The sequence below is a fragment of the Peromyscus californicus genome, unplaced genomic scaffold (genome assembly GCF_007827085.1).
Source record: "Peromyscus californicus insignis strain IS unplaced genomic scaffold, ASM782708v3 Scaffold_6__1_contigs__length_162567912, whole genome shotgun sequence".
Classification (NCBI taxonomy): Eukaryota; Metazoa; Chordata; class Mammalia; order Rodentia; family Cricetidae; genus Peromyscus; species Peromyscus californicus.
The window spans coordinates 7,871,596-7,894,804 of NW_026294584.1; the positions used below are offsets into that span (position 1 = coordinate 7,871,596).

At 39.6% G+C, this 23,209-nt stretch overlaps 1 protein-coding gene across 1 annotated transcript in view; it reads right to left on the bottom strand.

Annotated features, from left to right (window-relative positions):
- Nucleotides 1–23,209, bottom strand: part of Cacna2d1 (calcium voltage-gated channel auxiliary subunit alpha2delta 1) — a 433,805-nt gene that overhangs the window by 90,221 nt on the left and 320,375 nt on the right. The window contains exons 8-10 of the mRNA XM_052721408.1: nucleotides 14,682–14,751; nucleotides 12,648–12,698; nucleotides 11,170–11,269 (exon numbers count right to left, since the gene is read on the bottom strand). Of these exons, the coding sequence (XP_052577368.1) occupies nucleotides 11,170–11,269; nucleotides 12,648–12,698; nucleotides 14,682–14,751 (221 nt within the window). The remainder of the gene's footprint in view (nucleotides 1–11,169; nucleotides 11,270–12,647; nucleotides 12,699–14,681; nucleotides 14,752–23,209) is intronic.

Here is a 23,209-nt window from a genome sequence, read left to right on the forward strand (position 1 = left end):
GTCCACTGGATTGTGGTTGACCTGCATCCCTGAAGGAAGCTGACCCGAGGCACCTATCAATTTCCAGTAGCAATTTAGCTAGGTGCAGGACATGCAAGTCACCACCTCCCTCTGTGCTGGGGTTTTGTCTGTCTTGGGTTTGCACAGCATTTACACATGCTACCATAACCACTGAAAATTCATATGGTGATGACTGCAAGAAAAACTTGTAATTCTAGAATTGTCTTCACTTAGAAGTTGTTGAAGCAGTTGAAACCCTGCTGTTTTTATTGCAGATGTATTCAGCATGCTGGCTCATTTCTCCTGGATGTTTATATTTTTCAGCCATCATTGGTATACCTTGCTGCATCACCTTACCATAGTACTTGCCTAACTAGAAGGATGGGTAGTGCTCTTTTGTGTGCTATTATTCCTGAGATATAATTTTGGTATTACTTCTATTATAAATGTTTTTCCATCCTACTCTTCTGGATACTCTACTGTTACTCCTGAAGACAAAATCTGAGACGATCACCAAATGACACGCTCTTTGAATCTGTCTCTTTCTTACACCACTGTGACACAAACCTGGTAAGTATGTTCACTGTTTTCATAACTCCTGACACTGAGTACTAGTTGAGAAATGGCATTTACACTGTAGTCATGGCTGACTTTGTGTCAACAACATATGTAGTGATATACACACATCACACACGTCACGATGTAGAGACACTGTAACACTGATAATATGGATGAGGAGGACTGTGGCCACACAAGGAAATACATTGAACTAGTAAGTGACTGAAATCTGTTACAACATCCAGACAACTTGCACCATTTTTTCAGTGCTGATACAAATGGCAATAACCAGTGTCTGAGCACAGTGGCCACTACAGGCTTTGAAACGGCCTGTATTGTCTTAATATTGTCTTAATTTAAATGTGCTTGAGTGTGTGTGTGTGTGTGTGTGTGTGTGTGTGTGTGTGTGTGTGTGTGAGTCCATGCATGCCATAGTGCAGCTGTGGAGGTCAAAGGAAAACTGAGTTGGTTCTTTCCATCCACCTTTACATGGGTTCTGGAGATTGAACTAAGGCTTACAAAATGTGTTACCAATTGAGCCATCTTGAAGACCAAGACGCATAGATTCTGGTGGAGGAAAAGAGCTGAAGAAAACAAGCAAAGAACAAATATTTATAACACATGAGTTGGAGACGAGTGAAGTGAGGTGGAGGGATAGAACGCCAGGGCAGAAAAACTGCGCGGGATTCTCTCCAGGCTGTGCTCGTCCAGGAGGTGGCAGAGGTGTCTGAGAAGGGGCTGGACATCGGGGATTAGCAGGGAAGACTGGAGGCACTGAGCACGTCCAGGCAAGCAGAGTTCATCTCTAACCTGGACATGTCTCTACGACACCACCAAGCAGGAAGAAACGCTTTCTAAGCAACGTTAGTAACATCTCCGGTGAGTTCTCTTAAGTATGAAAGGGCGCCTGGGACCAACAAAAGCAGCGGGTGAGTTAGGACCGAGGCCTGAAGGGACTGTGCTGGATTGAATTCAGTTCCACTGAGGTCACACACATGTTTGAAAAACAAACAGCATGTTTATGTATAAGTTAACAGAATAGCTGTAAAAGTAATTATTAATAAAGCACAGAGTTAGGGCTGGGGAAATTTCACAGGTCCGTTTTGAAATGTGCTTGGGATATTTTGAAAAACCACATTTTGAAATATGCTTGGAAGGATGCTGTAAGCACAGATTAATAAACTAAGCATGATTAAACAATTGTGGGGAAAAGTAAATGGTAATCCTTACATCTGAAAGGAATATGAAAACTTACGCAAAATGTCATTTTATGATGAAGAGCTTGTATTTTAAAATTGTAAAAAGAGTCCTTGGTTTTCAAGTTGTGCTCTATTCATCCAAAATGTCAAAATGATTTTTAGTCCCTTAGGAATTTGCTGAAATAGGGTTATTATTTATTTAATAGTTAAAAAAAAACAAGTCCATGGGTTCTACTAATAAATACCTGTAGTAGCCATTTATATTTTAAATTCATTTGAATTTTATTCCATTTAATAATTAAGAAGAAACACACTACTTTAAGGAAGCAAATAATTTTGCCAATTTCTTTCTCAGGCTAGCTCCAGCCACTTTCTTTTCTTATACTCAAAATTAAGGGAGTAAACATCATTTGAAAGAGCTTAATCAATACGTGCTGAAATACACAGAGTCTTCTCCTAGTTTGCCAAGGCTTTCAGTGAGTCAATAACAGCCTTGTTTTTAACAATATTTCAGTTCAGAATAAAACTACCTCACCTTCAGTATCATGGTGCTCCGTAAAAAACATAACTAATCTCCACGTTCCAAAAGCTTGCTGTACCATATCGTTAATGGAAAGTCCTTACCTGGCTTGTCAACGCCTCCTAATAAATTTGTAAGGTAATTATGTTATCCTCTCCCATCCTTGAAGATTAGATAACCTTCATCAGTTTGACTTGTTCCACTATACCAAATATGTCCTTTTTCAAAGTATTTTCTTCACAGTGTGTACTTTCTTTACGGCCTTTAAAAAAGATCACTTTAAAAAACACCCATCTTTACATGAAAAATACAAGGGTAAGAGGGAAGAACTTTGTTTCTTTTAGTGACCTTGGTTCTTCATCCACCCCAATTTAAAACTCCCTCCTTCTAAATTGGATGCCAAGTATCTCCTACTCGTGATTAAACACTGTGCCAGCTGGTGGCGCTGTTTCAGGATGTTATGGAATCTTTGGAGAGTGGGGCTTTGCTAGAGGAACTGGGTCCTTGGTGTCTAACCAGGAGTGGAGTCTTTCTTTCTGTTTCCTGGTCTGAAGGAGAAGAAGAAGAAGAAGAAGAAGAAGAAGAAGAAGAGGAAGAGGAAGAGGAAGAGGAAGAGGAAGAGGAAGAGGAAGAGGAAGAGGAAGAGGAAGAGGAAGAAGAAGAAGAAGAAGAAGAAGAAGAAGAAGAAGAAGAAGAAGAAGAAGAAGAAGAAGAAGAAGAAGAAGCCACAGTTACTGTTGCCAAAGACTGAAAAGCAGCTCCACTCCTCATACCTTCTGGCCATGATGGACTACGAATCTCCTCAGTGAGCTTGAATAAGTACTTCCACCTGACAATGTTTCTTGTTGGGTACTTGGTCAAGACATGAGAAAAGTAACTTCATATACCAAGCCAAAATAATTATGGAGTAAAAGTAATGAAATTTTAAGGGTCTGAGTTACCAAGATCTTAAACTCTAAGACCGTGACTGGCATGAGTTACATCATGATTTAGAAGCCCCAGAGAGATGCTAACTGCCTGTCCTTAATAAGCATGGATATCCTGACATCCTCTTCCACAATGGTTGGCATCTCCTTCTTGTACACACAATTACCAGTGATGCTATCATAACCATTGTGTGGGGATTGCTTGGAGTACTTTCTAGATGTGAGTCTGAGAAAGAGCTTAAGATTCTGCATCTCTAACCATGCCCAACTGAGCTGCTGGGCCACAGGCTCCAATTAAGGAGCAGGGGAATAAAAAACAATTCGCTTGCTCCTTGACATAAATGGGCTGTGGGGCAGCATAAACTTTTGCTGAATCTAGATGGATGGGTATTTTATCAGATGTGAAATGAAATTACTCACTGAAATTTCATTGCTCACAAACCTCTCTTGGCAGGCCATGCATCTTTTATTTTATTGAGCTGTGAGCTCAAGGACTGTTTTGAAAAGTGTTTTGAATTTTACAAGGAGATGTCACTTTTAACTTCAAATTACAAAAAAAAAAAATTACAAATTATCCTATGCCAAATAGAATCTAAAAACCAACAAGACAAGAAGATCATGACCCTGCCTAGAACATACAAGAAATATTTCAGAAGGAAAACTAGGACACAAAGATCACAGAAGTAGAACTTGCCTAGACAGCACAACTCCTGCCCCGCCCTCGAGATGTCAGCTTATCTCAGATGGTCAAGTCCTGGTCTTAGAATCTGAGGGGTCTGAAGTTGTAGCCTACTTGTAAGCTTACAAATTAGCTTCCTGCAGTTTCATAGATAGGAGGCAGAAATAATGCTCAGGGTCAGAGACTAAGTCAGTTGATTACTCACAGCAGTAGCAGTAGCCAGAGAAACATCTTTGCACAGGAGAGTCCACCACCAATTACCCTGGGCGGGGGGTGGGGGGTGGGGGGGTGTGGGGGGTGGGGGGTGGGGGTGCAGCAGGAGAACCAGGGTCACTACACAGACAGTGAGATTCGCTTCAGGGCAGAAACTCCAGGAAGACAAGTCACTGGCCTGTTGTTAGAGCTGCCAATCACCTGCCTAACCACTCCTCCAGACAGTATCTTAATTACTTTGCCATGGAAACCTCTAGCATCACTACCCTGGAATATACACAGTTTTGAGAAAACTGTTCTTCAGGCATAGACTTGAAGGAACATACCAGTATCAAACATACCAATTACCTACCTGCAACTGGTAAAAAAGTAGAGTAGTATCAAAAGATAGTAATTACAATAGGAATAATAACTATAATGATGACTAAAACATCTAAATACTTTACATGTGCCATTTCTTTTTGTACTCATGATGTCAGAGATATTAAATGTGATTGTGTCCACTTTAAAGAAAAGGAAACTGCCCCGGGTAAGCCTTGGGCAACTTGTCCACGGTCACATAATTAGTAGTTTCCCGGGTTTTACCTGGTCTTCCTAAAATTCCAACAGTCCAATTAAGAGCGAGAACTGTCTGAGGGGAGGGAGCATCAAGCCACTAACCCAGGTCTGAACCCAGCTGCATGCCAGCACCACTGTGATGGGCTCAGGATTCTTACATCCTGTTGCTCCTCTTTCAACAATGACCAAAAGTACTGTCTCCTTGATTCCACAGCTATGGAAAATAAAGACCATTGCAATCCTTGGAATATCATATTTGTCCACTGTTAATGACTTATTTAGAAAGGCAATCACAGACCTATCTCAGGTAGAGGTCTCTACACAGGGAAACAGAGGGCCAGGCAAATATCATACGAGGTTGCTCAGTCTTCTGTCAGAGATCAGGCCTCAATTTCCATTTCCTGAGACTGAGAGCAAGCAGTTTCTGAAAGAGCCATGAACAAAGGGCCCCTCTGACAACAGAGACCAGGGAGATAGGATGCACCAAGCCTGGGCCACTGAGCCAGCCCCCACAGTCAGTGTGTCCTAGGCCAGCCAGCCTCCACAGCTCCACAGCAGCTCAAGGACAAAGCCAGGGACTTGTCCAAGCTTACCCCAAAATGGAATAGCTGTAGCCCTGACCAGTCCCTGACTAGCCCTGGCCAATTAGAATGAACTGATATTACTGCCACTTGCTTAAGCCAATCATATCTAAAGTGACTTAACTGCTCTAGGAACTCTCCTTGGCTATGCTTAAAGGGGGCCTGTGAGCTAGCTCCTCTCATATAGCCTTCAACATTTTGTCTTTGTGTAGGAGGGAATAAACAACGCTCTTGCTGATTGTATATGTGGATGGTGGCCTTTTGCAGGACTTCTTGAGAACCCTAACAGAAGCCATGTTTGTTATGGAATCAAACACAAGGGGAAGTTTCCTACTGGAACAGGGCTTTTCTTCTCTTCTCAGTAGGGCTTGTAGGTGCTCAGCACTCCTAATGCTACGCCAGCTTTTATATAGACTGTTATTGCTAGAAATGTTTAGTGATTACAACCTGGGCAAGGGACAGAACTTATTTTTCTAAAAGAAAAAGATAAAAATTATCTCTCTGACCAGGACTCATCTTTTGATTATTTTAAAAATATGCATTTCATTATTTTTACTTATGAGTGTGTCTGTGTGAATATGTGTGGATGCCCACTGAGGCCAGAAAAGGCTATCAGCTGTCTGTAGCTTTAGTAACAGGAGGCTTCGAGCTGTCATGGGTGCTGGAAGCTGAAATCCAGTCCTGTACAAGGGAAGCAAACACTCTTAACCTCTGAGCCTCCTCTTACAGCCTTTATGTTTGTGTGTATGTTTTCTTTTATAGTGAGAAATCAAAGGCAGAATTTTATAAAGACCATGAATTACAAAAGCTTCTGGGAAGGAAAATGATTCAAGGTCCCTAACAAAATCCTAACATTCTGCTCCAATTCATATGTCAGGAAGCATGTGGTTGGCTGCACTGAAGCCAGGACAATCCTTGGTTGTTAACTTTGAACACGTCACCCACAATCAACACACATTTTCCTTTCATCCTCTACTGGTTATGCAGAATTGGCTCTAAAGCATCAGACTCCCTCGCATTCATAAACAAATTTAGCTCCCTGTGTCAACACTGGAAGTTCTGCCTATAAACCAGTGCATGCTGGGATTGAATTGCTGCTCCTATCATCCACTACTACTCCTATCAAAGTGCATAACTAGATTAACGGGGAAACAGCTGCATTGTGCTGCGTTTATACTTTGCCTAGCAGCAGGTTTCCTTTTTTGCAACAAAGAGCAGCCTACAGACAGCAGAGCACACTTAACAATGAAGTGGCTTCAGTTCTTACACCTCACACATGACTTGGGCATAAAAATGACCTTAAGTGAACACAGAAAAGAGATACAGGCATAAACATAAAACCAAGAGGCAGCCTGAGCTTTCTGACAAGGGGTTCCAGGCAACCGTGGGAAAGCACTAATGGAGTTTGCATGTTAAATCTCTGAGCGAAGGAGAACATTCTTAGGAACATGTATCTTTGGATACCTGAAGGCTGTGGGGGGGGGAAATGACCATGAAGAATCCCTGAGAACCTCTATCAGGGTGTCTCAGTGTCTTGCTGCAGTCATGCGAAGATGCAGCTACATGAACTGTAAGTCATATTGTTGAGTTTCAGGTAATTTCAGAGAGGGAAAACTCAGGCACATATGTGCACACACACAGACACATGCACATGAACACACGTACACAGACATATACATACCACATAGACATACACAGACACACACGCTCACCACACATGAAGACACACAACACAGACATACACATACATCACACACAGACACACATCACACACAGACATACACATGTCACAAACAGACACACACTACACAGATGCACCACACAGATACACACACAAAAACACATACATCACATACATACATGCACATACACATACCACATACAGACATACACACACAGAGAAACCACACACACTACATGAAACAATATAAAGCTTTCTTCCCTGAGAATCTCCATGCTATTAAATTGTTAAATTCTATTTAATAAGAAATCAACTTCTAAAAATAATATTATAACTTTAGCAAAATGTTACAGAAGAATGAACTCCTAGTGTATCCATTGTAGACAGTTTTTACAGAGAACACAGTAGCTAAGAAAATAATTTCTGTTAATTGTGGACTTGTGTGGCTGACAACAGCATATAATCATAAGTGAAACTGTGCAGCGTGACAGGATCCAAAGATGCAGAGGAAAGGAAGTAAGTAATACATAAAACAACACATGTCCCCAGGTAGAAATACACAACTTAGGTGGGCATCTGTCTGCAAATAAAATAATAATCCAGTTCACATACATTTTTAAGGACCCCAATATAGCAGATTTCCTTATGTAATTCCTCTATAAATACACAGAAAGCATCTTTCTTAAAGAGGAACAGATTTACACTTTTAAAAAGAATCCTTGGGGATAGGAGATGGCTCAGTCCTTAAACTGACTGTCTCACTAGCTCAAGTCAGGTTGGATTTTGTGGGTTTTACTAAATGGAGAAAAGGAGAAGACATGAAGTTGGGTGGGGTTGTGGGGTTAAGTCTTGGAGGAGAAGGGGACAGGAGGATGCTGTGGGATGTCTTTTTGGACGCTGTGAATATGTGTAGCTCTCATTGGTTGATAAATAAACCTGTTTGGCCAATGGCAAGGCAGGATAAGGTTAGGTGGTGCTATCAAACTAAAGACGGAGATAAAGAAGGGTGGAGTCAGGGGAAACACCAGCCCACTGCCCAAGGAGCAACAAGATGCCAACAGACCAGTAATGCCACAGCCAGATGGCAACATATAGATTAATAGAAATGGATTAATTTAAGATGAAAGAGCTAGTTAGCAAGAAGCCTGAGCTATAGGCCATACAGTTTGTAATTAATAAAAGCCTCTGTGTGTTTACTTGGGACCAAGCGACTGTGGGACTTGTGGGACACAGGAAAACTTCCAGCTACAGAGAATGAAAATGCATTGAATGAAATTCCTAAGGATTTAATAAAAATATTATTATTTTAAAAGCATGACAACACATTTGTACTTTCATCACCATGGAGACTGATCAACAGATTGCTGGGGCTTCCTAACCACTAGCCCACCCTACTTGGCAAGTTCTAGGCCAGTAAAAGACTGTGTTCTCAAAAATGAAAACAAAACCCAGAAAGGTAACAGCACCCAAGAAAGCATGATAGATGTCCTCTGAACTCCACACATCTTTGCACATATGTACACATGTACTTACATAATATTTTTTTCTTTTTAACATAAATGTTTGTATCTTATTTTGTAATTTATTTTAGTGTTCCCTTGGGCCAGCCCACTGCAGAATAAGTCCAAGGTAAGAAACCCAGAAAATTTTCCTGGACTGATTCTCCTTTCCTACTGTGGTCAACATGTCCTAAGAACAAAGGTTTTAGTTTTGAGAATCAGAAGTATGAAGATGTTACAGAGCCATGGTGTCTATCCAAACATCAGGGTAGGACAGACAAGGAGGTAGGTGTGTGATGCCCTTGAAGACACTGTGCTCTGGGCTGCCCATATCTGTTTGTGTAGATATAAACTATTCCCTTCAATTAGAGTGCAGTGGCTGCTCCGATCCTAGAGACAACAAAAGATGACATTTGCTCTCTTTATCATCTAATCCCATCTCCTCTCATTGCTCTAGGCAACAAAAATGTCAAATCTCAATATACACCACCTGCAAAAGTACAGTCTGTGCCAGGAAAACAACAACAAAAGAATATTCAACAAAGGAAGAGTAGCTCTGTTGAACATGAAGCAGCAGAAGCCAGGAGTACACACAGGGAATGGACTTTGAGAGACCTTGAGGCAAAATGCACTTCATTTTAATTTGATATAGAGAAACAGGTATCTCCTGGGAAAGAAAATACATGTCTCTCTGTAGAAGAGTAAGCAGCTCAGGCGGTTGGCCCTGAAAGGAGAAATACTGGAAGACCTCCCCCTCTTGGCAGAGTTGAAGAAGCAGCTCAGGATATGCTAAGGGACAATGAATGAATTGTGTACAACCATGTCTCACTTCCACATTTGCTATGGACAGTTCATCCCCAGGTGACTTACTAGATATTGCATGGAAAATGATTTCCATTGGAAGCTACCAGCTCTGTCTATGGAAATAACAATGGTTATAAAATGGTCTGATGAATTAGCCAACAAATAGGAGAGGAAAAGTGGATATACTTAGAATGAAGAGTGCAGGATTTTTTGCACCTGTTTTGATATAGCTACTGCATTGGTAAATGACCAGTTCACTAGCCCTAATCAAGACCAAAGTCCCGGACATAATAATGCCTTTCAAGGAAATCAGTTGCAACTCGATGTAAGAGATTGTTATATGTTGCCTCTTTAGGAAAGGAGTAAAATGTTGCTTCTGTTATTATTGACATGAATCCAGTCCCAGGTTCTTCAACATAGTGCCTCATTAAGTATTATCAACCTTCAGAGTTCACATGCTGCTTGGCTTATCATGGGACTCTTATTTACATACTCATATAAAGCAAACCAATTTATCAAAGGAAGTCCAACAACAGGCACCTGTCCAAAGAATTTACAGGGCCTAACTTATGCTACATGCCTAGAAACTATTCACCTTTAACTATGCAGTTAAGGCTCCAGCATGAAGATGACAATCTGCTTGGGGATGCTGTTCTATGCACATGTCACAATTACATCAGTGCATAAAAAACCATTCTTGAATTTTCAGCCACTTTTAGGGCCAGTTGACTTCGTGCTAGTAGCTTGAAATTTTCCATGGCATATTTGCATGATGAAAAATCAACAAGGCCTACAAATCAAGTCTTCACACTAACCTCTTGTTTCTGCATTCAAGAAATAGAATGCATAGAAGTTAGAACCAAAGCGGGGGGAGCCTATGTCCAGTCACTAACTAAGAGAGCCTCACTTAGGCATGTTTACACTGTCTCTGTGGAGTGTGGAGGTATGTTCTGCTTTTCGTGGGCATGTGGAGGAAACAGGTTATTCTTACAAGGGTCATTGAGAGTTTTACTAAATCTGTATCTATATTGGCTGTCTGGTATTTTGAGTCCTAATTCCAAAGAATCAATATTTTTAAGTAAATTGTCATTAAAGTTGCCGCAATATAATAGGGACAGGGAGGACTGTGCATGGAATTAGGGAATTTATTCAGCATTTTCACCTTTTGTAATATCTATGAATAGACAATCATAGACCCACTATTTGAATAGAAATACAAACCATGTACTCAAAGGCCTCTGGTTAAAGTGTTTAGGGCATCCCACCAACCACCAGGGACAGTCACCTGAAGAATTTAGCTTCATCCTCCCCAGTGATTTTAGAGGCAGATCCAGTCTCACAGGTTCAATACAACACAATGTCACCAAAATACACTCCTCCTTCAGCCACATCTCTATAAATAAAACCACTTCAAATATGAAATTTCATGCACCAGAAATGACCATGAACTTCATTGCCTTAATTAGATAGATTAAAATGAGACATGGCACATCTTGTTCCATTTGCATCAAGTCCTGTACTTTCTAGCTATAAGAGGGTCTAAGATGGTTCCAAACTCATTCAGTTGCCTCTTTTCTTCTGTTAGGAATAACACAATGCAATTATGTCAGTTGTTCAGGCAACAAGCCTAATCAGCAACAAGCAATTAACTGTTCAATCATGTTGCAAGGTGCTACTCCATAAGATGTCCTGAAGGGACCTGTGAGTGAAGGGCTCACATTACCTATATAGGCTCCTTTGAGTGAAGGAGAGCAATGCTTTTCATTCATTAGTCATTATTTCAACAGTGGTAAATGCTAAGGATCTCAGAAAGGATAGTGCAGAACAGCTCAGTAAGGCAGCTTGTAACATTCCTATAACATCTCAGGACAACTAAGATCAAACCCCAGTATCTAATGTCATGAGGAAACAGGCAGGTGGAATTCAGAAAGAAATAGCCATCCATACTCACTGAAGCTACATTCACAAAATCATCATCTGAGAGGGTTTCTAACATTTCGGAGACAGATGTTCGGATGAGTTTCAGAGTCAATCCGCTCACACTTCCACTCCTATGAACAGACAAAGGGGTCTATGTGTTACTCACTAGTCATCTAACAAACAGCATCATAAAGAAAGAAAATGGTCTCGTTCCATCTTTAAAAAGTGGTCAGCCTTGAAATCATACATATACAATTAACACAGAGACTGAGCAGGTTGTATTTATATATTTATGTATTTATGTATTTATATATTTATACACTGAGAATACATACACACACACACATACACACACACACACACACACACACACACACATACACACACACACACACACACACACACACACACACACACACACACACACCTCTACAATTAAGGATAGAGGCCATGCATTTGAGAGAGAGCAAGTAGTATAGGTTAAAAGAGAAGAAAGAGAAGGGAGAAATAATGTAACTATATTTTAATTAAAAAATTTAAAAAATAAAAGTCAATAGAAAAAATGAATAGCAGGAAATAACAGAGCTACACAGCTTTGTTGAGGTTTGTGGCCAAATGCCTTGCTCCACTGACCAAAGAACAATTTCTCCAGGATTTCTTCATTTCTCTTGTCTCTACACCTCCCCTAAGGTAGGACTCATCTCTAGGTAACTAACTCCCACTTCTGCATCACAGGGGCATACAGATTCTCTTATGGTTTTAACTCAAAACAATATAAAAAATTAATTAAACCACAAATATCAGCACTTATAGAAATTGTTCTCATAAAGTGTGTCCCTTGAAAAGTCCTAGTAATAAAAGTTAACACATTTATCTATCTTGATCCAAATCTCTTCTAGTCAATAAAATTGTTTATGGCTAAGTAGCAACTAAGTCACATTTTCTTGGTCTTTCTTCTTTTTTTGTATGTGTGCATATGTGTGTGTATGTTTGGGTGGGTATGTGTGTGTGTGTCTGCTGTGTGTGTGTGTGTGTGTGTGTGTGTGTGTGTGTGTGTGTGTGTGTGTTTGTGTATTCGCAAAGAGATGTGTGGAGGTCAGAGGTCGATGTTAGGTATCTTCCTCTAATACTGTCCATCATGTTCTTTAAGACTGGCTGTCACGGTGATCCTGGGGCAAACCGATCCTTTGAATAGTCTAGTCAGCAAGCCCCAGGGATCTTCTCTCCCCCATCCATAGTTGACATTACAGGCACAAACCACTGTCCCACTATTGTTTAATTTTTTTTCATGTAGATGCCAGAGATAAGAACCTAGCTCTTCATATTGTGCAACAAGCACTTTATTGACTGAGCAACTCCCCAAGCCCATGTTAATGTCTTAATATGGCTGTGTCTGCATATACAATCATCGCAATGATTTTTTTCCCCAATCTATTATACATGGCTAACTTCCCACAAACTACTATTACCTACAAAACGTCTCGTGCACTATAATAGTCAACTACTCACACGTCCACCAGAATGAGCATGTCCTTGGGCGATGCAGCTCCCTGGATATACCTGAAACAGAACCACAGAAACGTTTCCTTTCCTCTGTGTCTAACACTGATATTTGCTGTATTATTATTCATAGATCTCTGAACTAGGATATGGTTAAAGCAAAAAAAAGTATTTATGATCACTTTAGAGATGCTAAAGTATGGCTTTAAAGCTACTTTCCCGGTATTTATAAGAAAAGATAGATATGAAATTTAATGTAAGCAGTAAATAAAATTAATTTCTAAAAGGATTTTTGTGACCTTTTCACTGTAGTGGATAACCAACTGTGATATTTTAAAATACAAAAATAAATAAATAAACACAAAGAGATAGGTGGTGTATAAACTTTAAGAAAAAGCAACTTAAACAAAAGGAAAACCAACAGGCCAGTTAAATAACTGAACTCAGGCACTGGATAATGTTATTACTAAGAAGTCAAAGCAGAAACTCTCAAACCTTTACAGAATCCAAGAAAAACCTGGAGAAGCAGTTCAAATGTTAATTCTAAAATCCAACCACATCTTACAGAGCAAGACTCCCTGCATTTGAAAGATACTTTAGGGAAGACTTAGGTAGGACATTATCTGATGTGGAGAAATAAATTTGAGAGCAGCTGATTAATGAAAGAGAAACAGACAGACAGACACATACTGTTTGGTCAGAGACTGAAGGGGAACAGATAACGAAGGGGACCAGGTGTCTGCCTTCCCCAGCAGGAAGCCTGCATCAAGACTCAACTTTTCCCTGACAGAAAACAGGCCAATTCATTCTCAACAGTCTAGAGCACAGCTGCTAACTGCTTGGGATTAGTGGGGAGCAGCGCACTGCACTGCCTGCAACCCACTCCACTCTGTGCAGATCAATAGGCAGAGCTCTTCTGTTTGCCCAAGGGAGACAATCCAGCTCCTGTCAAGCATCTTAACACTCTTGGTTAGCATCTGTCCCACTGTGCTTCTCAGTGGGAAGATGAAAAGATTAGGACAGTGTTTGCTTTGGATGATTGACACATTGCTCCTACATTTCCCATAAAATGACCATTTCTTAAATACAAACTATATTATTTGTTTCCATTAGATAACAAACTGTAGGAATATTATTAATAATAGTGATATTGGTAACTATTGCTCAAGGTTGTATTCATGTAAACTGCTAGTTGATACTAAACAGGACACTTAAAACCCATTAATACATGTTTTTTCAATCAACCACTATGCTGCATAGAATTTGTGTGAACATAGTAAGAAGTTAGAAACAATGTGAAAATCCATTAATAGGGATTTTCTTAATTGAATGAGCAGATAACCTTCATTAAAATGATGTTAAGTATTTATTTTCATCAAAATGTACTAAAAAATTAATATAAAATGTACAAGGCACCATGCTGTATATATGAACTCATTAAAAATAGTATATTTACTATTCAAATGTAAAATTTAAACACTCTAAATGCAATCAATAGTTAAAAGGCATGAACATTCAGAGTTGTTTTTCAGTAAGTCTGAACATACTGTTGACATTTTCTTGCATTTTGTAGGATGATGAATTATTTTAGTAGTGCCAAACAAATAAACCCTTTGGGGGGAAGTCAATTCTCAACTATATGGATATACTTAGGCAGCACTCTTAGCTTGGGGCCAGTCTCATTAGTTCATTGCCAGAAGCAAATTGTCTCTGACTCTATGTCATCTCTCTATAAGGGCTCTACCCCAACCAAAGTAAGAGTCCTTCTCCAGAAATCCCCACCAGCTAAAAGAGACTGCAAGCTGAAACTGAATGTAAGACAAAGTAATCCATTTGAAAACAAAGTCTGAAAAACCATCATTCCCTACCCAAACTCATCATTTTCATTTGTTATTAATCTGTTTATATTTTGAAAATATCATAGCATTGTATGTAAAGAGACAACACCCATCCCAGTAAGGGGAAGTTTGCCATCAACATGTTAACAAATGATAGAACCCTCTTCCATTGATCGTGTCTTCAGAGAGAGTCAAAATTTCATACCATGGTCTTCTGCGTACATCATACAGATCAATCTTGTTTGGAGTTCTACTATTATCCACCCAGGGAGAAGCTGAAAAACAAAACATATTAGAGAAACCACATCAAAGTTCCAACATGACTGGGCCGACAAGACATCTTCGTGGGTTTAGGTGTTCACACCAAGACTGACAGTTTGGATGCCATGTCTAGGACACACCTGGGAGAGATGGAGAGAATCGAAAACTGTTCTCTGACTTTCGGCATGAGAATCCCCCACGCACCCAACACACCCGTAAGTGTGATTAAGTACTAGCTACAAAATGAATGTGAAACTTAAAAATCACAAAATACAAAATAAACCAAATTACACCTCTCTGGATGAATGTTCAGATACAAAATGCCATCTTTATGTCATCAGTATTTTCCTTTTTAAAACTGGAAAGTAACAGAGGAGTACAAAAGGAAACCTCCGCAAACCCTCTCCCCATACTGCTGTCTGAACAAGCTTCAGACACGAGGTTGGGTGGGGCTAACTTGGATGCTTTCCCCTGCGAGACCATGTTTGTGCAGGTAAGGAAATCGGTGCTTTCAGTCACCTGCTCATCCTGTTTTCGTGCAATGCAAGCTCACTGAATACAAGACTGTTTCCCAGCAGGGATGGTGGGTGGCTCATGCCTTTGATTCCAGCACTTGCCAGGTAGGGGCTCTATGAGTTCGAAGCCAGCAAGGTCTGCAGGAACTCCCAGGTTAGCTAGCGCTAAAGAGTGTCATCTTCTCTCACAAAAATATTGTTTTTCTTAGATTGTTATCATAAAGTAGCATTATTATAGCCTTCGTAGTTGTATGCTTAATAAATGATGAATATTGTTGAAATAGTTTATCAATTTCCATTTCAAATGGACTACTTTAAGTTTTATGTTCAGTTTCAGGTTGACATTATAAGTAAGAGGTTAAACTACAATTAAAATTAACTCTAATTTTTTGGGGGGTCAAACTGCCACGTAAATACAGTTCCTTGGTGCAGCCCTCCTCCTTCATCAGAGAAGCGCCTTTTAGAGTGGACAGACACTAATATAGAGACCCACAACTGGCCAAAGTGCGGGGAATAAGTGAAGTTCCAAGCCTTCAATTCAGTGTCTTTACCAAACCACCTCCCCCTAATGCTCAAGGATGTCACTGAGGAGGTTATGCGAAGATTGTAAGAGCCAGAGGAAGGGGAGGACTGCTGCCAAGCAGCACCTTCTACACATGGCAAGGCTGCTGCGCTCAGGACCTCGCAGTATCTCTATTCTGAGCCCTGCACATGATCCTGCCAGTTAACAGTCTAGCTCGGAGTCTGCGAGGCTGCGAGGCTGCAGGGGTGGGCTGCTAGGGGAAGTGGAGTCGAGCTGGTTTCCTTCAGAGATATAGTAGCTGGCTTGGTAGCTTGCCCATGTTCAAGTGGATGGATCTACACCCCCACACATACGGACATCTCTAATTGGACTCAGTGGGGTATATGGGAACAGTGCAAAGTAAGTTAAAAGGACAGCACAGACGGGGTGAGAGGTCCTGGAGGACTTAGAGGGCCAAGAGGAGGGCGGTGCGCTGGCAATACAGCATATACATGTAACAGACAGAAAATCTGCTTTAAAGATAACAAACGAATTGTTTGCTTTTGGGAAGTTTATATGAGTGATGTGAAGTAATTCAAGCAGAAAGTCAATGACATATTCATTTCAAAACCTGTATCGTATTTCTGAAATTAGAAATGAAAACTAAAAACTTCTTGGCTTATTATATTGATTTTGAAATGTAATTGATTCTTACTTATTTCAATGAAGTCTACATTTACTCTGGTCAACATGCTCTAAAACTCCTTACTTTCCACAGCCTGGGCCCAAAGAAGGTAAGTAAACTTAGCTCATGAATTCCATGGCAGCTTTATGCCTCAGAGTCCCGAACATTGAAATTGTCTAGGCATGTGACTCAAGAAAACTCCTAACTCAGATGACATATACACTATGATATATTTCTCAATTTTCTTTACTAAGAAATCATGGAAAATTACGGAGACTCTTGGCGAGAATGAGGCTTATTATCCAACTAAGATAATTTGGCCAATTAGAGTATGTCAAAATACACACAACTGAAGAAGCCCTTCTTGACTGGGAAATTTCATATGCATAGCTATATTATGAAATGACTTATTCATTTCAAATGACTAATCACATTTACATAAACTGTAAGTTTAAATATAGTACTCCCCAAAGAACCAATTACTGACATAGTTAATATAACATCCATTAAATTTATTTCTTTAAAATTTTCAGTTTTCATCCTTTACAAACTAAAGTATCAAGGATATATAAATACCACACTTTTCCTTGTGGTAGTGTCATAATTAAGCAACAAATATGTGGATAGATAGATCAGTTTCCTTTCAACTATTACTATAAAATAACAGTTAATATCTCAATAACAATAAAATAATTTGAAGAAATTGTACACAAGTTTCAATGCCATGTCTCTGTTTATACATTAATTACTTCTCAACTGGAATGCATCCCCTTGGTTTCTTGGATTAAAATGATATGCGCTTTTAAAATACTTTTCTTTTAATAATTAGCATATTCCCATGTATTATGTGCAGATGATGTAAGACACCGAATGAGGAAGGGTTACTTCCTTCACTACATGGTTTATCTGGTGTTTGTCTGCTGCGGTGCATATGTGCTTCCCAGACTCAGCTCCCACTGTTTTACACATTCCCCTTTTCTCCATGTTCTTGCAGTTTCTGAAGATCCACTAAGTTCCCAATGGCCAGCAATAGCCTACTGACACTGAGTTACTTATAACCCCCAGGACCCCCTAAAGCAGTTTATTTATTCATTTATTTTTGTATAGACCTTTTTGTTAACATTAGAAATCCTAGAGGATCATATTCTAGCAGATTCCACCAATATGGCCTCCAATTGACTTATCTGACTTTTGGGGACATGCCTGTGTCTCTAGAGGATTAGGATCTCAGATCAGGGTATTGGGCCATGAAGACTTATTTCAGTCTTAGAGGTAGCTATAGATTAGACTATTTACATTTGTAAATTCTTTATAAAACTCCCTAAGTCTAACAGACCTTCTCATCACAATCTCTATTAGTCAAGAATTCTTTAAAATTGTGGTGAATGCTCAAATGTGTGTGTCAGTACACACATCCATGAACAGGATCCTGCAGGCCAGAGTAGGGCAGTGGGTCTACTCTTGGATCACCTTCTACTCATGGTAAGTGAGCCCCAGCGAGCCCCTTAACTTATCCCCTCCCACAATTCTGGGGTTACTGTCGCACAACCACACCCAGGTTTTAATGTTGGGGTTTGAACTCAGACTCTGCTTGTGCAACAAGTATTCTCCCTTGTTGAACCATCTCCCAAGTTACAGTGGGTAATTCTTTATTAAGAATAACATTTCCCGTGTCTAAATACTGTGTCTTCTCTTCCCCTCTCCGGAGTGATCAAGGCTGGCAGCAAGGCATAGAGCTGAAGAGACTGTGGTTACTTCTCAGAGCCAATGTCCAAGCAGCAGCCATGAACTAAAAGACCTCAACAAGGGCTTTGATAATTGATCTCATCAGATTGAAATTTTAAAGTTATTATAAAAGTATATTTCTTCTTTTCTCCATGGTTGTGTGTTTTTTGCATGTGTATGGGTGCAGGGGCCCTAGGTTTATGTTTGGAATCATACTTCATGGCTCCCCAACATGATTCATTAAGGCAGCAAATCAAAATCAAACCCAGAGCTCAGCAATATGGCTAGTCTGTATTCTCCAGCTTGTTCTGGGGACTCCAGTGTATATGGGTGCAGGGGCCCTAGGTTTATGTTTGGAATCATACTTCATGGCTCCCCAACATGATTCATTAAGGCAGCAAATCAAAATCAAACCCAGAGCTCAGCAATATGGCTAGTCTGTGTTCTCCAGCTTGTTCTGGGGACTCCAGTGTCTACCTTCCAAGGCTGGAATTCCAGAAAGCCACCACACCTACTAGGCATTCACCTGGGTTCTGGGGATCTGAACCCCGGTCAGTTCTCAGGTTTGCACATGTTTTAACCTCCAAGCCATGTCCTTAATTCTTTATAGAGAACATCAATGTGAGATTTTTGCTTTCACTAAGATTGCTAAATGAAATCTACAGATAGGAATTGTTATGCCCCATAAAATTTATACATTTCTTTAAAGACCCAAGAAAATTAAAAGGCTATAATTTACATTAAGGATAAGAACATTAAATTTTAACAACATTGCTAATCTTAGGTTGCATATATTAAAAATATTCATAATCTCATATAAATTTTCTTATATATTTACTCTAAGTAAGACACAGTTATACTAAATTACAGTATTTATATTATGGTAAAATTAAAGAATATAAATTCTTCTGTGATGTTATTAATTAGCGTGTAAAATTCCATCATGGTATTTAAGTGGTATCTTATTTATCCAAGCTCAAAATTATGGAAGATCAAGAAGCAAAGAGAAAAGAGTGTGTTGTGCAGTTCCCTCAAATTATGTTTCATAACCATTCCTAGTGGAACCACACTTCTGGGAAGGAAACCAGAGCTTCTCAGGTCCCTGGAAAGGGGATAGTCTTCATCTTAAATATCCCTTCTGCATTCCATTAAGACTTGAGGATGGCTGCAGCCAGGGTTTTAGAAACAGCAAGGAATGGCAGTCGAATTTCTGAAAGGGTCATTTCATTGAAGGTGATAATGATCATTTACGAAGATGTTTTCCATGACCAAAACAAAACAACAAAAGGAGCTGTAGCTGTATCCTCTGCTAAATCCACCGCAGTATTATTCCGCTTTCCATGATCTCTGGAATGTGCTATGGCAGCTATCAGATCCCTTACCTACACAGAGAGGTGGTTCCTGTAAACGAACTCAGAACACTGGTATCATGTACTATAGAAACATTCTTGAGAAAGCATGCAGATTTTGGTGCCTTTTTATCATAAATGTTGCCTAACAATAAAAAGTATCCTTTTCATTTCATTTGTTGAGAAATGGTAAAATGGATAATGATACATTGAGGACTATATCTCTTGATACAAAAACACCACTTCAAATGACAGCTAATTGCACTCCCAACGATAAGTTCAAACGTATTTTTCTAACTCTAGGAGACTTCACATTGTTAATCTCATGAAAAATTTAAAAAGTAGAAAATTCTATACACTCAAAAAATGCCTGTACAGTCACTGCAGATCATTCCTTGGTGTCACTAATACACAGTAATGTTAGGCTTGTCTCAGTTATGCCCTATAGAATATAGGCACATGCTTAATTACAGCACAATCAACTGTGACTCAACTTTTGGACACACTCAACAGAATTTAGAGTTGCCGTCATTCCAAACTGGATTCTTCATAGCACCTAGCTTGCGCCTCATCTCCAGAAGGGGTGGAGGAAAGAGCAGTTCTCTTAAATGAGTTCAGACACTGTACTCCAATTGAAGTGCCAGAGAATACAGAAGGAAAATGGTTGACCTCTTCAAATTCTGATTTATCTTGAAAACACTCAGAAGATAGAAAGATTAATCTATATTAGTGTCATGACAGAAAATGCCTTAAAGTATAATATCAGACACTCCATGTCTTCTCACAATAATGTTATTTGTTCGCAAGATTCTAAGGTATTACTAGTCATGCGCATCATAAATTCTACTTCCAGGCTGAGTGTGGTGGTGTTGGATCCCAGCACTTTGGAAGCAGAGGCAGGTGGACTGCTCTGAGTTTGAGGTTAGCTTAGTTTGCATAGTGAGTTCCAGGCGAGCCAGGGCTCCACAGTGAGACCTGTCTCAAAACAAACAAACAAACAACAACAGTAACAAAAAGAAATGAATCAAATAAATAAGTAAATACTGCTCTAAGCAATTATGCAGAGATTGGGACAATCAGAGTTCTCGTCCCTGTCAGCCTTTCAAAGCAATGAACATTCAGCCACAAAAGGCAGGGAAGGACTGTGGGGAAGGTACAACCAAGTCATTACAGTCTGAGGCGTGAAGTGACAGACTTCATTGTTTTTATTTGGGAGACCTAACACGAACTGGCTCTGGGTATCACAGACACAGAGGAGCTTTAAAAACTGAAGGCCTGAGTCAAGTCTTTACTTGCCAAAGGATACTTACATTGAAACAGATGACAGAATTTTGTGAACAGCTAGCAACCTCTGCCACAGGTGTAGGCAGAAGAGGGAAAGATCAGTAACGTCTACTTTTTTCCTATGATTTATTCTTTGACAGTTTGATACATGTCTATAATAAGTTTTGGACCTTTTAACTGCCATTCTCCTCTTCCTCTTGCCTCCCATTCCTCCTCCTGCTGAAGCTCATCTCTTGCTCTCTTTCTCTCTCTCTCTGTGTGTGTGTGTGTGTGTGTGTGTGTGTGTGTGTGTGTACCACTGAGTTCAAGTATGGTTGCCTACACAGTCTTTATTATAACATCCAATTTTCTGTAGTCAGCAGTGTCTTCAATAGGCAAGCTGCCCCTGAGAAAAAGGGGACTGAAATAGGCTACATCCGGAACTTAAGAAATACGCAAAGGTGTTAGAGATAAGAATTACTTCCAGATAAAATTTTAGAACTGAGATTGTTTCCATAAGAAATCCATTGACCTGGGCATTATGGCACATGCCTTTAATCTCAGCACTTGGTGACTCTGGACTTCACAGGTCAGCCAGGGCTCTACAGTAAAACTCTTATCTCAAACAAATTTAAATTATAAAAGAAATTCATTGGAATAAAAGAACTGGAATCCAGCTGCTAGGCATTGCCAATGTTGCTCATAGTACTAAAAAATCTGCAGGTATAATCTGAAGAAACACTGTTCATACACCAATGCAACTTTGAGTTCAAGACTTGCACCAGAAAGGAACAAGCTATGAAAGCGGCTGGGTCTCAATTACTCTCCTTCAGGTACGCCACTGATTTAGACAAATGTGGAGTCTCCCAGAGTACCGCTACCCGGACAGGCTAACTAGCAATACTTGCTTTATTCAAGTTAGGAGGTACCTGGATTTCCTTACTGATGGAATGAACGAAAAATGTGGATCAGTGGTTGGTCTGTATTTCTCATTCTGCTTTTCCACACTGGAGACTTATTGTAGTTATTTACAGAGGCAGCCACTGTGTATTACATTGGACTCAAAGGATTAAGGCAGAGAACATAACTAGAATTCTGCTACATGCTGAACAGTCAAATAAGGAAATGTCTTATTCCATGATGGAGAGAGTTGCACATGATCCAGACAGCCCTGATTGTCAGCTGCATGTATAAACCTATTAGGATGTTACATTGTCTATGAGAAGAAGGTGCATATGTTTTTAATATGGGAAGAAAGTCATGAAAAGATGCTTGATCTACTAAATATACTATACCCTTTCTGAAATTCTACTATGAATTTTCATTCAATTCTAGGGACTGAAATCACAAAATTTAACCTAGTAAATACCTACTATTCTCCATGACATGACTACCCAAGACACTGTGTTGGGTGCTATGGAGCATAGAAACACATCAAGAACTATCTCCAAGCATGGTTACATATATTTTAGTGTTTAGACAAAAAGTGTATTCCAAATAATTACTGCAAGAATATACCATTGAATAGCTGTTTCAGTACAGATGAATTGAAGTTCTCCAAGGGGATGAGAGAAGAAAGACTGATCTTGGAAAAGCTTGTACATGGAAGGTAGTATTTGCATTTCATTTTCAGTGGCAATAGAGGCACATGACCAGGTAGGCTTTATAAACAAACACACAGAGCTATGAAAAGGAAGGGGAGATACAGACAATAGAGTAAAGGCTACATTCCAGAAGGAAATTGCTATCTACAGTTACACAATAAAAGCTGAGGGTGAAAACTGGGGATGCAGGCTGTGGTTGTCTTGGATGGTCTGCAGGGCACAGCAAGGCCCTAGAGGACCAATGTTAGCTGCTGTCCTTTTATTTAATTATTGCTTCCTCTTAAGTCACAGACACTGCAACTCCTCCCAGTAGCCATAGCTGGAGGGAATTCTGTTCCCCCAGGCTCCGACTCTTTCAAAGCCACAAAGGGAACTTATCTAAATCTCTGTCCTTCTAAAGAACTCATGACTAAACAAAACAGTATTCTACAACAGCCTGTCACAGGGACCTTAGCATCTGCTTTTCACAAGTCACTTTGTAGTCACTTTATTACATCTCTTAGCTTTGTCTCTTTCTCTCTTTAAAATGCTTATAAGTTTTCTCTTTTAACTGTGGGCTGAGGTCTGATTTCCATTTAAGATTCTTCCTTGAAAAATAAGGTTTTTATATTATCAGTTTTAATTCCTTTTGCCTAGCCTTTATAATAGTAACTTATAATTTTTAAATTTTTAATTTATAATAATAATTATTTAAACTATTGTTATAATATGTAACATAATAATTATGATAATGATTATATAATAATAAATAATAAAACATTGTTATTATTATCATGTGTATGTGTGTATGTGTGGGCACAGACTCTACACATGGAGGTCAGGGGGCAGC